At 49.7% G+C, this 12,855-nt stretch overlaps 1 protein-coding gene across 1 annotated transcript; it reads right to left on the minus strand.

Annotated features, from left to right (window-relative positions):
* Nucleotides 1–272: 272 nt before the first annotated feature.
* On the minus strand, nucleotides 273–6,896 carry LOC101034128 (glutathione S-transferase Mu 5). Its single transcript, XM_003933416.2, has 8 exons — nucleotides 6,778–6,896; nucleotides 6,433–6,508; nucleotides 5,889–5,953; nucleotides 5,505–5,586; nucleotides 5,304–5,404; nucleotides 4,328–4,423; nucleotides 4,130–4,240; nucleotides 273–782 (listed from the first exon to the last, which is right to left on the minus strand). Exons 1-8 carry the CDS (start codon nucleotides 6,811–6,813, stop codon nucleotides 693–695), a joined length of 657 nt encoding a protein of 218 aa, XP_003933465.1. The 5' UTR covers nucleotides 6,814–6,896; the 3' UTR covers nucleotides 273–692.
* Between the last annotated feature and the right edge of the window lie 5,959 nt (nucleotides 6,897–12,855).

Below are 12,855 nucleotides of genomic sequence, written 5' to 3' on the forward strand. Positions count from 1 at the left end.
ATTCTAGATGGCCTACAGGAGGCTGAATGAGTGAGGAACTTAGCCCAGAGGAGTATGTTTCTGTAGTTATCCCTACAGTGAGGATGTGGCTAGGGGGCAGAAATGACCAAGGAAACTTGTAAACCTGAGGGACCATCACCCCCAACACACGCACACACATGCACACACACCCATCCACTAAGCTCTGGCTGTGGACAACAGAAGACAAAAAACACACACAATTCAAACGCAGTCCTGAGTCCAGGGAGACTCGGGGAATAAGACAAGACAAATCAGGCATGGTTAAGGCTTTATTGGACATCACACAGGGCTGGGGTACAGAGACCCAGCAAAGGGAGCAGGGCCTGTAGATGGTCATTGAGGACAGTGCTGGGGAGCTCAGGGATCAGTCTGGCTTCTCAAAGAAGAGACAAGCACTGATAGGAAAGGCAGTCAGGTTGGCGTTAGTGCAGGCAAAGGGAGATGTTAGGAGGGGAACTTTGGTGGAGGAGAGTGGGGAGCTGAAGCTTTAAAGAGTCTCAATGCGGGGAGGGCTCACGTTAGAAGAAAGGAAGACAGTGAAACCTTGGGGAACAGAAGACAGTAGAAAGAAGGAAAAAGGAAGAAGTCTGGTCCTGGGAGTCAGGCTGTTCTCCAGCGTTCTGCCCAGGCGGCAGGAGCTCTTCCCTCCCATCTTCTGGCAACCCAGGGCCTTATTTGCTGTTCCATGTAGCTGCCTTTCCAAACAAAAGACCTGGGACGAATCTGCTGGACTTCATGTAGGCAGAGATCTTCTTCAAACCCTGAGAGCGGGAAGAAGGGGCCAGAGCGCGGTCTGCTGTCTAGGAGGGCCGGAGCAGCCCTGTGGCAGGCACAGCAGGTCAGGTCCAGCCACAGCATTTCCACGTGAGTCAAATGCTGGAGCACCACACAGGCTCCTAGGGACCCCACCTCGTCTAATTAACTCTTCCAATCTCCTTAAACTAATGTCATACCATAATAACGCCTACCACTTACGAAGGTTCTACACTGTTCTGGGTGCTCTATACCCAAGAGAAATTACAACACAAGCTTAGAACATCCACAACTACTCTCCAAGGTCAGTTCTATTATCACCATTTCTCAAGGGGGAAACAGAAGTTCAGCAACTTCCTCACACTCAAATAAGTGGGATGGGGCTGGAATACAGTCTGGTTCTGTCTTCAGTTCTAACATGTTTTTGCCAAATTCTGCTCCTCTTCCACCCGGGCACACCCCACGCCAGATCCTGTCACTCCTTGTCTGCACAAACATTCTCCTTTTTCACAGTGAGGTTCTTGGCTTGCCCAAGACCGCACACACAGAAAGTACCTGCAGCAGAACAAAGGGGCTCAGAACACACCTGTGCAGCCAGGAAGAGAGCGCACATCTCACCCAGTGACTTAGCAAAACCTGAATGAAGCTAGACAGGACAAGGGTAAACCAGCAAAAGAAAGGCCAGACCAGGCTCTAATCATTCCCCTTAAAGCATAGTGCAAACTTTTCCACTTGGTACCTGAGCTAAATCTCCCTGTGTCCCTGTCTCCAGACCTGCTACTGCAAGCCAGGCTGCATGACACTCAGGTGTGCTGCACACAATCTTATGAGGATTAAATGACCACGTAACTTCTAAATAATTCAAAAAGATCCAAGGCTCCCTCCTCCCAAAGGGCTAGGGCCTGGGCCTGTCGGGTCAAGGCCCCAGCCCTCGGCTGTCCCTGACCCTTGCCCTCCCACCACCCCTTACATAACCCCAAGGCTGCTCAGTCTGGACCAGAACCAGAGCTGATGGGAACTAGCTGAGCAAGCAGTTCTCTTGACCGGAAATGGGAAAGGGAAATAGACTCTAGGCTCAGAAACCCGTTGGACTAATGCCTCAAATTCCCAAATCTGTACTAAAAGTAGAATTTGCTGCTCTCAAACAAGTTTGGCATGGGTGAGGGATGGTTCCTGAGAGGGAGGGGCAGGCCCCAGGCTGGGTACCTATTTTAGAAATAAAGACACCCAGAATGAAAGGGTCAGTCCTTTGCTCAGAGTCCGAGAGCCAGGAGGCTGTTCTGGGCTCTCTGTAAGCCTCTGGATCTATGGGTGGCAGTCACGGCTCTTCCTTCTGTGAGAAAAGAAAAACCCTCAGGCCTCATCCAGCCTGGGTTTCACAGCCCAGGACACTCTGGAAGGGGCAGAGCTCTTCAGGAGCGTGGATGCAGCTGGCAATAGTAGGACTGACACACAGTAGCATCGATGTTGAGTACTAAACCCACAGGCAGCATTCATAGCTACCCCCAGAAGCTTTGCACGAACTGAACCCCATGCAGGGAATCCTGAGAGCCAGGGCTGTGGCTGTAGCTGGATGAGGTACATATGTGGGTGCCCCTGTTGAAGGAATTTATGTTGAAGTGCTCTGCGCTGGGGCGCTCTCCTTCCCTACCTCTCTTCCTCTCCTTTTTCTCTCCAGTGTTCCAAGTGTCCCCCTGTGAGATGGGGAGCACACTGATTTTAACTCCTATTCACCGACCTTCTCCTCTCATGAGGCAGGATGAGAGGCACAGTGGGAGAGGCATAGATGACTTCCCCATCCTGGAAGAGAGAGCAGTGAGAGGCCTGCAGGCAGAGCAGCCTGTGAGGTGTGTGTGGCACCACCTGAGTACGGGGGGCCTGCCCCTCACTCGCGGGGAACCATCTCTCACCCGTGCTGATCTTGTTTGAGATCAGCATATCCTACTTTAGTACAGATTTGGGAATTTGAGGCCAGAGCAGGCTCTAATCATTCCTTTTAAAGCAGAAAGTCCAAACCTCCCCACCTGATACCTGAGCTAAATACCACTGTGCCCCAACCCACCTCATCTTCAACCTCACTACCACGGGCCAGGCTGCAAGACACTCAGGTGTATTCTGCATGATCTTCGCAAGACTGAATGACCATGTAATTTCTAAGGATTCTAAGAGATCCAGGGCTGCCTGTTCCCAAAAGGCTAAGCCCAGGTGAACCGTATGCTGCAGCCCTTGGCTCTCCTCCCCTCCCACCACCTCTTATGTAACCCCAGAGCCACTCAGCCTGGACCAGAGCCAGAGCTGATGAGAACTAGCTGAGTAACTGGATCTCTTGATGACGAGTGGGAAAAGAAAACAGATTCTAGGCTGAAAAACCCGTTAGACTAATGCCTCAAATTCCCAAATCTGTACTAAAGTAGGATTTGCTGATCTCAAACAAGATCAGCACGGGTGAGAGATGGTTCCCCGTGAGTGAGGGGCAGCAGGTCCCCCCGTACTCAGGTGGTGCCACACACACCTCACAGGCTGCTCTGCCTGCAGGCCTCTCACTGCTCTCACTTCCAGGATGGGGAAGTCATCTATGCCTCTCCCACTGTGCCTCTCACCCTGCCTCATGCAGAGGAGGTCAGTGAATAGGAGTTAAAATCAGTGTGCTCCCCATCTCACAGGGGGACACTTGGAACACTGGAGGGAAAAAGGAGAGGAAGAGAGGTAGGGAAGGAGAGCGCCCCAGCACAGAGCACTTCAACATAAATTCCTTCAACAGGGGCACCCACATACGTACCTCACCCAGCTACAGCCACAGCCCTGGCTCTCAGGATTCCCCACATGGGGGTCAATTCGTGCAAAGCTTCTGGGGGTAGCTATGAATGCTGTCTGTGGGTTTAGTACTCAACATCGATGCTACCGTGTGTCAGTCCTATTATTGCCAGCTGCATCCACGCTCCTGAAGAGCTCTGCCCCTTCCAGAGTGTCCTGGGCTGTGAAACCCAGGCTGGATGAGGCCTGAGGCTTTTTCTTTTCTCACAAAAAGGAGAGCCCTGACTGCCGCCCACAGATCCAGAGGCGCACAGGGAGCCCAGCACAGCCTCCTGGCTCTGGAACGCTGAGCAAAAGACTGACCCTCTCACTCTCAGTTTCTTTATCTCTAAAATGGGTGAGATAATTCTGTCACCCTGTAGGAATGGTGTAAAGTTCAACTTCGACACCATAGGTATAATGTGCTGGTCACGGTTCGTGGCATGAACCCAGCACTCAACAAATGCGAGTTATTCTCTGTGTAGCTCCAGGACTAGGAAAGCATCTCAAAGGAGAGAAAGGAACAAGGGGCATCAGAGAGAAAGGAGGACAGGGGCATCACCTCAAATCGGGACATGAAGTCCTTCAGGTTTGGGAAGGCGTCCAGGCAACCAGGCTCAAATATACGCTGTTGGTCAAGGACGTCATAGGCGAGGAAGTCCACAAAGGTGATCTGCAGAAGGCCAAGAATGTGTGTGCTGGAACCTCCATAACACATGAAGTAAAAGAAATCTCACTCCCCACTGCACTCCTCAGGTACCTTGTCTCCAGCAAACCATGGCCGCTTCCCCAGAAACTGTGAGTAGAGCTTTAACTTTTCAGGAAGTTCCTCCAAGTACTTTGGCTTCACTTTCTCCTGAAGAAGAAAACAGCTGTCACCACCCTCAGACACAAGTTCCCTGCACAGACATGGCCTCCCCAGGGCTGTGTGTGGCCCCAGTTGGCCACAGGCAAGCAGCTATCTTCCCCACAACTGGAACTGGGTCAGTGCCCAGGCTTCAGTTGCATACATCAGCATTTATTAGATTCCAATTGGGTGCCAGAACCTATCTGAAGTGAGGGGAAGGCAGAGACGAATGTGACAGTCCTTGGATCTGTCCTCACTGACCTCCCAACAAATAGCCTCTGGGCAGCCTCAGGAGCCCCCGAGGACCTGGCAGCCTCTGGACCCAGATACCTGCAGTATCCAGGATGCAAAGGACTAAAGGGGCTCAGGGTAAGAAGAAAGTTCCTCCTAATGGGGAGGCAGAAGAATACAATGGACATTGAATAGTTTCCGGAGACATGAAAAGTTCAGGTTGAAAGGAAGGAGGGAGAGGAATGAAGACCCTCTGGCTACCTCTGAGCTGTCTGTTGTGAAAATGCGCAGATCCCCATGCGTGTCAGAGAAGACGCAATTCGAGGGTGCCATTACATTCCTGTCTTGTAGTTGACTCTACATACTCTAGGAGCGGGTAGGTGATGTGAACCAGCTGAGAGAAATGACCCATAACACAGGCCAGAGGCCATGAAGAAGATGCTGAACACAAACTTTACCATCTAGGAATTGAGTTCCTACCCTAGGGTATCTGGATTGTGTCCTAAGATCGGTGGGAATTGCCTCTGCGTCTGGCGACATGTGAGAGTAACTGCTAATAGTACGGGAAACCACTTGGAGGATCAGTGGTACTCAAGGAATTAAAACAAGAAAAGACCAGTGTGTGTAGGAATGCAGGAGTCCTGGCCCCAATCCTCACAAATTCTGGGTTGTAGCAGATCATGGCCAGCTGCATCCGGGTGTCCATAGCCTGGTTCTCCAAAATGTCCACACGAATCTTCTCCTCTTCTGTCTCCCCACCTGACACCCACAAAACACAGACTCGCTGTCAGCATCTCACCCCAGACAAGCCCAGGAGGAGGCCACCGTCCCCCCACACCCTGCAGCCTCCCGCACTCACACAGGTTGTGCTTGCGGGCAATGTAGCGCAGGATGGCGTTGCTCTGGGTGATCCTGTGAGCCCCATCAATCAAGTAGGGCAGCTGGAGGGATGGGAAACCAGGGAAGCTCAGTTGGGCCAGCAGCCTGCCCAGCATCGCCTTCCCATAAGCAAGGGCAGACAGGAGACCGGGCACTCACTGTGCCTGCTCATGGCAGGCCGAGATACTGTCACATGGACGAATGAGCTGGGACACAGAACGTCATGCAAGGCTGTGCAGACAGCCAGGAATGAGAGGAACTGGGCAGAAGGCTCCTGACCCTAACACCTCTAAGCTGGGGAGAGGAGACGCAGTCAGAGACACGCTGCACTTTCCCCCAAAACCGCCCCTTCCCCTGCACCTACATTGGGAAAGTCCAGGCCCAGCTTGAACTTTTCCTTCAGCCACTGGCTTCTGTCATAGTCAGGAGCTGCGGCGGGAAGATGAAGTGAAAACAAACCTCCCCGGAGCCCAGCCCACCTTCCCCGCGGCCCTCCCAAGGGGCCAGTGGCAAGACCCCTGAGACAGGTGGATCTAGAATCTGACCACTCAGTCCCACGTCCCAGGGTTCAGGGAGAAAGAATCCGGGTGAGGGCTCTGGACCCCACACGACTAAGGCTTCCAGGCTGTAGGCAAGCCCTGAGGGACCCCCAACCCAGTTACCCAGACAGGGGGCCCGGGGACCCACAACCCAGTTACCCAGACAGGGAGCCCGGCTTCCCGCCCCAGCATCCCACCCTAGCATCCAGCCCTGCAAAGCCAGAGGGCTCCCTCACCCGGGCTCAGGGAAGGGGCAGGTTGCAGCTCCAGCAGGGGAGGCCTGCAGGGGCAGCCACAGGTGGCCACCGTGGGTTGCTCGGCGCCAACTCAGGGTGAGTGGGCAGGGCCGGGACAAGAGGGCGCCCTTACCGTCCCCCATCGTGTATTTCTTTTCCTCGTAGCTTGAGTCTGTGTATTCCAGGAGCAGGCGGATGGCGTGGGCCAGCTGGGAGAGATGGCCCGCCGCTCGGGTCAGAGATGGAGTGTCCCTGACTTGGTGACCTTCTCTGCACCAGGGGAGCCCCCAGGCTACACTGCACGCACCCGCCGCCTCCTCTACCCGCCACCACCCCCAAACACACACACTGCGCCAGGCGCAGGCCCTTCTGAGGGGCGCAGTGCCTGAGGAGGAACTGTCCCCAGAGCCGGTCCCGCAGCTCTCCGCACTTCCCTCCCCCGCGCCCTCGTCCCGCCGCCCAGCGGACCCTCGCTCACCCCGCGGAGGTCCCAGTACCCCAGTGTCATGGGCATGGTGCTGGTTTGTGCGGGATCCGCAAACAGGCCTCAAGCGGCGCCGGAGTCAGACCTTTAGTCCGGAGAAAGGAGAGGAAGGGCCTTGCTGCGACCCCGCCCCTCAGCCCGCCCCGCCCCCAAACGCGCCCTGCTGCAGGCCCCGGCTCAGTAAGGGCCCCTCCCGCCTGCCCGCCCCAAGGGTCCCGGGAGCAAGGTCAGAGCACCCCAGGAAATGGGCCAGAGGAAAGGAAATGTGGTCTGTGTGTGCTTTTAGGGGCCCTTGGGTACTGAGTCCTTGGGTCATCTGAACAAGTACTGTGTAAATTCGCCATTTCGTATTTTGGCACAATTTATGAATCTGAATCCAAGGATCAGACCCATCAAGGAAGTGAGGTATCCGAGGTGCCCCCTAGAAATGTCCAGCCGTCTAGGTGAGCCTCACATAGACCGCACAGCCTAACAGTGAGTGCAGTGGCCACGGAGGAAGGAGGGAGGCTGAAGGACCAAACTGAGGGTCGAGCTGCTGTTTCTCTCGGCCCAATAACGAGATGCAGATGAGCTGGGGGGAAAGAGTTTTTATTTCTGCAACCGGTTATAGGGAGAAGGCCTGGAAATTACCACCAGACCAACTCAGAATTACAAAGTTATCTACCTTCTAAGCTATATGTCTACATGTAAGTGTGCATACATCTAAAGACATAAGTGGTTAACTTCTAATCTATCACTAAGGTCTGAGTCCTGAAGACCTTCCTCTGGAGCCTCCCTCTATTTACTTAGTCTAAGTGGGTCCAGGTGCCGGGATGATTAACTTTATCTTGTCTCCTGCTAAATCACAAAGGTTTGGGGAGTTCCTTCAGAACCCCAATAAACTTGTTTGTGGAGGCCTGGGGAGTTTCTTCAAACCCACGATAAAATTTGTTTAATCCTAAATGTGTCAATAATTTCTTCATTATTTTGTCGTGCTTTAAGGCCCAGAAAAGGCCTAGGCAAACTCTTGGTGACCTTTGTTACATTCCAGCCTTTGTATAAAGGCCTGGCTTTTTTTTTTTTTTTTTTTTTTTTTTTAAGCTTTTAATGTTTAATCACTCAGTACTGAAACAGTTGTTATGAAAGCCTGTGTTCGTGAGATCTAGCCTGCCATAGAACCTGTCCTCAGAGAGGGCAGAACCCTGTCCTGCTGAGGAGGGAGGTCAGGATGGTGGCCAGAGAGGAGCCTGAGGACTCCCCACAGGACCACAGGCAGGGTGGGGACCCTCCCCTCTCCAGAGCCACCATTCTGGACCTGGACCTGGCTCCTGACCCATGTGCGTTCTTCAGTATGAGAGGGTGGCTCCAGTGGCCTTTGAAGTCACGCTGTGATATGTGACCCATGGTACAACCGCCACAAGGACAATGTCCAACCTGCCAACTTTCTTCTTTCAAGGTAGAAAGAAAACTATTTCAAGAGTTGTGCAGTGAAGTGACTTGGGGTTGATTTTGCTTTGTTTAAAGGATATTATAAATAATAATGGATATATGAAAACAGATGGCAGACCTTTAAGGAGAAATCATTTTACAATGTAAAGGACAATGTTATTGCATTGCAAAGGTAATTTTTTTTTTTTTTTTTTTTTTGAAATTAGCTAAAACATTGTTAGGACTGCAGAGGATGAACCCAGTACACCCAAAAAAGTTTCAAACCACATAGAAAATGTGTGGATTGGGATTGAGGAGCACAGGAAGACTTCACCACATCCCTATGAGGCCACAGAAGTCAGGTGGTCAGCAGGTGTCTGCTAAGTTGGGGCACTTGGACACTGTGTCACTGAGGCTGGGAAGGCACAGTCCTTGCTGCAAACACTCCCTACCCATCCAGACCTGGGCAGTATTTCCAGCTCAGATACCTCTAGGTATCCATGTTTAGAAAGCAGTTTTGGCCTCAAAGTGAATTCCTATGTAGATTTTCCTGCAGTGAGGCAGTAGCAGCAGCACAGATGCAAGTGCCTGGCCCTGGGAATCATTATATTTCTCATTATACATTAAGAGTTTATGATTCTGGCTGGGTGCGGTGGCTCACGCCTGTAATCCCAACACTTTGGGAGGCCGAGGCGGGTGGATCACGAGGTCAAGAGATTGAGACCATCCTGGTCAACATGGTGAAACTCTGTCTCTACTAAAAATACAAAAAAATTAGCTGGGCGTGGTGGCGCGTGCCTGTAATCCCAGCTACTCAGGAGGCTGAGGCGGGAGAATTGCCTGAACCCAGGGCACAGAGGTTGCAGTGAGCCGAGATCGTGCCATTGCACTCCAGCCTGGGTAACAAGAGCGAAACTCCTTCTCAAAAAAAAAAGAGTTTATGATTCTGAGTTTATCCATCTTGAGCTGTGAAAGATAAAATGTCTAGATCCAATTGAAAAAAAAAAAATTTGCAGGTGGGGATAGAGTTTCACCATGTTGGTCAGTCTGGTCACAAACTCCTGACCTCAGGTGATCCACCTGCTTCGGCCTCCCAAAGAGCTGGGATTATAGGCATGAGACACTGCACCCAGCCAGAAAATAAAATGATTTTTTAAGAAAGCTAACACTCATGAGAATAATAATGCTGAAAGGTGTAGAGCTGGTACTGTTACATTAGTATTCAGGTATTTAGTCATTTCTTTATTGAAACAACAGTTGTTGAGATCCTACCACATTTCAGGCACTATGACTAAAACTAGGGACACTGTACTTTGCCCATCTCCCACTGTACTTTGCTATATATCAGGTGGGAACTTCAAGGGAGAGATTTCGAAAATGTGGGTCACATCTTTGCGTTTTTGCACACTGAAAGGCGGTGGAGTGGGAGAGGGGTTGAATGCAGCAGAGGAAAGCAGTGCCTGCTGTTGCAAGGACCCTGAGGAACCAGGAAGACGGGGCTCAGGCCCTTCAGAAGGGGGAGAACAGCTCTGCAGAAGGCGGGAAGGATGGACCAGCAGGCTGTCCAAAGCGGGGGCCACACCGGCAGAGGGAGTGGGTCTGTGGACCGGGATTGGGAGTGGCGGGGATGAGAGAAGCTGGAAGTCTTCTGAAGGGAGAGGCTGTAGCAAGTTGTTACCACACAGAAACTCAGTCCCAATAGGGCCAGGTCTTCTGGGTTTATATGTGCTGTCCGAACTGCCAATGTGGACTAGTTCTAATTCTTAAAACAACACTGTGCCAGACAATCAAAATGCACTGGGTCCCATTTGACCAAGGCCCTGTAATGGGACCTCTGGACTGGATTTCATAATTCCTTTTGTCTCTTCTGCCAACATTCTTACATTCTCAAGGCAAATTAACAGAAACTCTACGTAAAATATTGTCAAAATTTAAAAAACCAATCTATTAGAAACGAATACAGACAAAATAAAATGCATCCTACTTCGTGGAAATTTTTTAAAAGTTCTCTTAAATACTGTTTGGATAAACTTAGGGAATCCAAATATAAAGAATCCGTTCTTCAATCTGAAAAGAAGAAAATAAAAATCATCATTTGCAAGGTGCTACCAAATTTGAATTGAGAAAAATGGGCAGCCTGGTCTTCCAGGGCACAGGGTAGGTAGTGGTGGGACTGTCTCTGCCAGTCCAACTTGCCTGTATACCCAAGAATAAGGCAAACAAACTAGAATTTCAAGAAAGTAGCACAGGAACAAAATTGGAGATGGAGAAGTGGAAGCAGTATCTTCAATATTTTACCTTAAGAAAACTTTAACCAATTTGCTTGTTATATGAAATAGTCTATTCTCTTAAAAGTTAGCTAATTACTATGGGAGGCTGAGGTGGGTGGATCACCTGAGGTCAGGAGTTCAAGACCAGCCTGGCCATCATGGTGAAACCCCATCTTAAAAAAAAAAAAAAAGAAAAAAAAATTTATTTCAAAAAAAAAAAAAGGTAGCGCTAATTAACAGAGCATTAGTACAACAAAACCAAAAAACAAAATGACAAGTTAATACAAATCAAATCAGAACTAAGAAAGAAGATGTAGTACAAATAATTTTTTTAATTGGGGAAACATTTTTTCTAAACTATGCATTAATTAACGTTACCACCAAGTGGAATAAACACAAACAGGCCAAACAAAACATGTTAAAAGATAAAGATTCTGAATGATGTCATCCAAGTGTGATATAGAAAAATAATACAAAAGGGCATTTGATCCTCAGGATTTGGTTGGATATGTTTTCTAAACTTTTGAAGATGTCATGGATGACACAGATTATCCTAAACTACAGACATGACCTAACATGGGAGGGACAACACAAGCAAGGATGATTATAAATCACTCTCACTTACCAGCCTGAATCCAAAAGTCAGGAATGCCAGCTCAGAGGAAAGAAAATGGTGTTTTTCTTATAATTGGTGTTCTGCTCACAGAGAGCTTGCTAGGGGAGAGAAAGAGACAGAAAGGCTGGGGCAGGAGAAGGAGGGGCAGAGGAGACTCTTCGGGGCAGAAAGCCCATGTGGAAATGTTAGTATCTGGGGTATAATCAGAGTCATTTCTACTCTTTCTACAAATTCCTCAAACTCTGACACTAAATCAAAATAAAAGGTAAAAAAAAAAATTACATATACATAAACTCACATCATTAATAAATATTAATACTTATTGACTTAAATGAATGTTCCATCCAAAAGGACTTAACCTTCACTGCATGAGTTACATTATAATTTTTTTATTCTTTTTTTTTTTTAATGGTAGTATCCACCCAGTGCACCACCAGTCTTCACGTGAAGGTGATTTCGCCCCTCAGGGGACATGTAGCTTTGTCTGGAGACTTTGTTCATTGTAAACATTAGGAAGGTGCCCACGGCATCTGGTGGGTAAAGGCTGGGTGGGATGCTGAGCACCCTGCGATGCTCAGGACAGCACCCTACAACAAAGAATTCTGCCCTCCAAATCTCCGCATGGCTGAGGTTAAGAAATGCCACTCTGCAATCCAGCACTTCGTCAAAAGCTGCAGCGGGAGAAGCAAGGTCGTCGAAATTCTGGCTGGCAGGAAAGAGGTCACAGGACCCACTTCCCTGGACACCAGCTGGCAGAAGGGAGGCCCTAGAGACTGTCTGAGCTGGGGCAGTCCCTGCAGGCATCAAGCTACAGATCAGAAATGAGAGAAGGAGAACTGGGCAAGGAAACAGTCTACCAGGTGGACAGGCTGGGCAGCCTGCTCTTCCAGGGCACAGGGGAGGAAGTGGTGGGACTCTCTCTGCCAGTCAGACAGCAGGCCTCCCCTGCAGCTCTGAGCATACTGTTCCAGAGCCAGGCAGCCTGAGCCCAGCACCATGAGGGTAATTCTTCTAGAGCTGCAGGGACAAGGCTAGGCAGGATGAACTGAACTTATTTTCAAAAGGTAACTACACTGACTCAGAAGGGTGTGCAGAAAGTTGCTACAAGTCACTGCCAACTTGTAAGGGCTTGAGTGGACCCTCCCTGCATTGACCACTCCCATAGGGGTGGCCAAATGCCGAATATATAATAAGCACCTGATGACTGCCACAGACATGGATATGAGTGATGCTAGTCACCACAGAGACAGCCCCTTCCCCCTGTTCACCCACCCTTCCAAGCCTGCCAGAGAGCCTCACCCAAAATGAATCGGCAACATGTGCAAACAGATGTTTTGATCTTTGGAGCCTTTAAAATAATGACCATGAACACAGAGATTTACCAGGAGAAAATAGGGTATCTTCCCTCAAAATCTCCTTGAAGTTTTACTATAAGGCATCTCAGACAGTGCTTTCTATATAGAAAGAGCCCCCAGGTAATAGATATGCTGTAGCATTTTATCTTGTGTTTGATTTTCTTTTTTCTTTTTTTTTTTTAAGATGCAGTTTCACCATGATGGCCAGTCTGGTCTTGAACTCCTGACCTCAGGTGATCCACCCACCTTGGCCTCCTAAAGTGCTAGGATTACAGGCGTGAACCACCATGCCCAGCCTGTGTTTGATTTTTTTTAACTTAACTTATTGATGATGGTGACCCACTTGTGTGTGTTTGTTTGTTTTTGCTATGTGTACTAGTCAGGGTTCTTCAAAATCTGAAGTGACACCACTGAGATACGTCCA

The sequence above is a fragment of the Saimiri boliviensis genome, chromosome 11 (genome assembly GCF_048565385.1).
Source record: "Saimiri boliviensis isolate mSaiBol1 chromosome 11, mSaiBol1.pri, whole genome shotgun sequence".
Taxonomy (NCBI): Eukaryota; Metazoa; Chordata; class Mammalia; order Primates; family Cebidae; genus Saimiri; species Saimiri boliviensis.

Bases quoted from the DNA above. Each gene is read 5' to 3' on its own strand.
- LOC101034128 (XM_003933416.2), bottom strand. From the start codon at position 6,813: ATGCCCATGACACTGGGGTACTGGGACCTCCGCGGG. The intron at 4,424-5,303 runs GTGAGGATTGGG...TTTCTTCTTCAG, and splicing joins TCTGCTACAACCCAGAATTT to GAGAAAGTGAAGCCAAAGTA. The intron at 4,241-4,327 runs GTACCTGAGGAG...GGCCTTCTGCAG, and splicing joins CATGGTTTGCTGGAGACAAG to ATCACCTTTGTGGACTTCCT.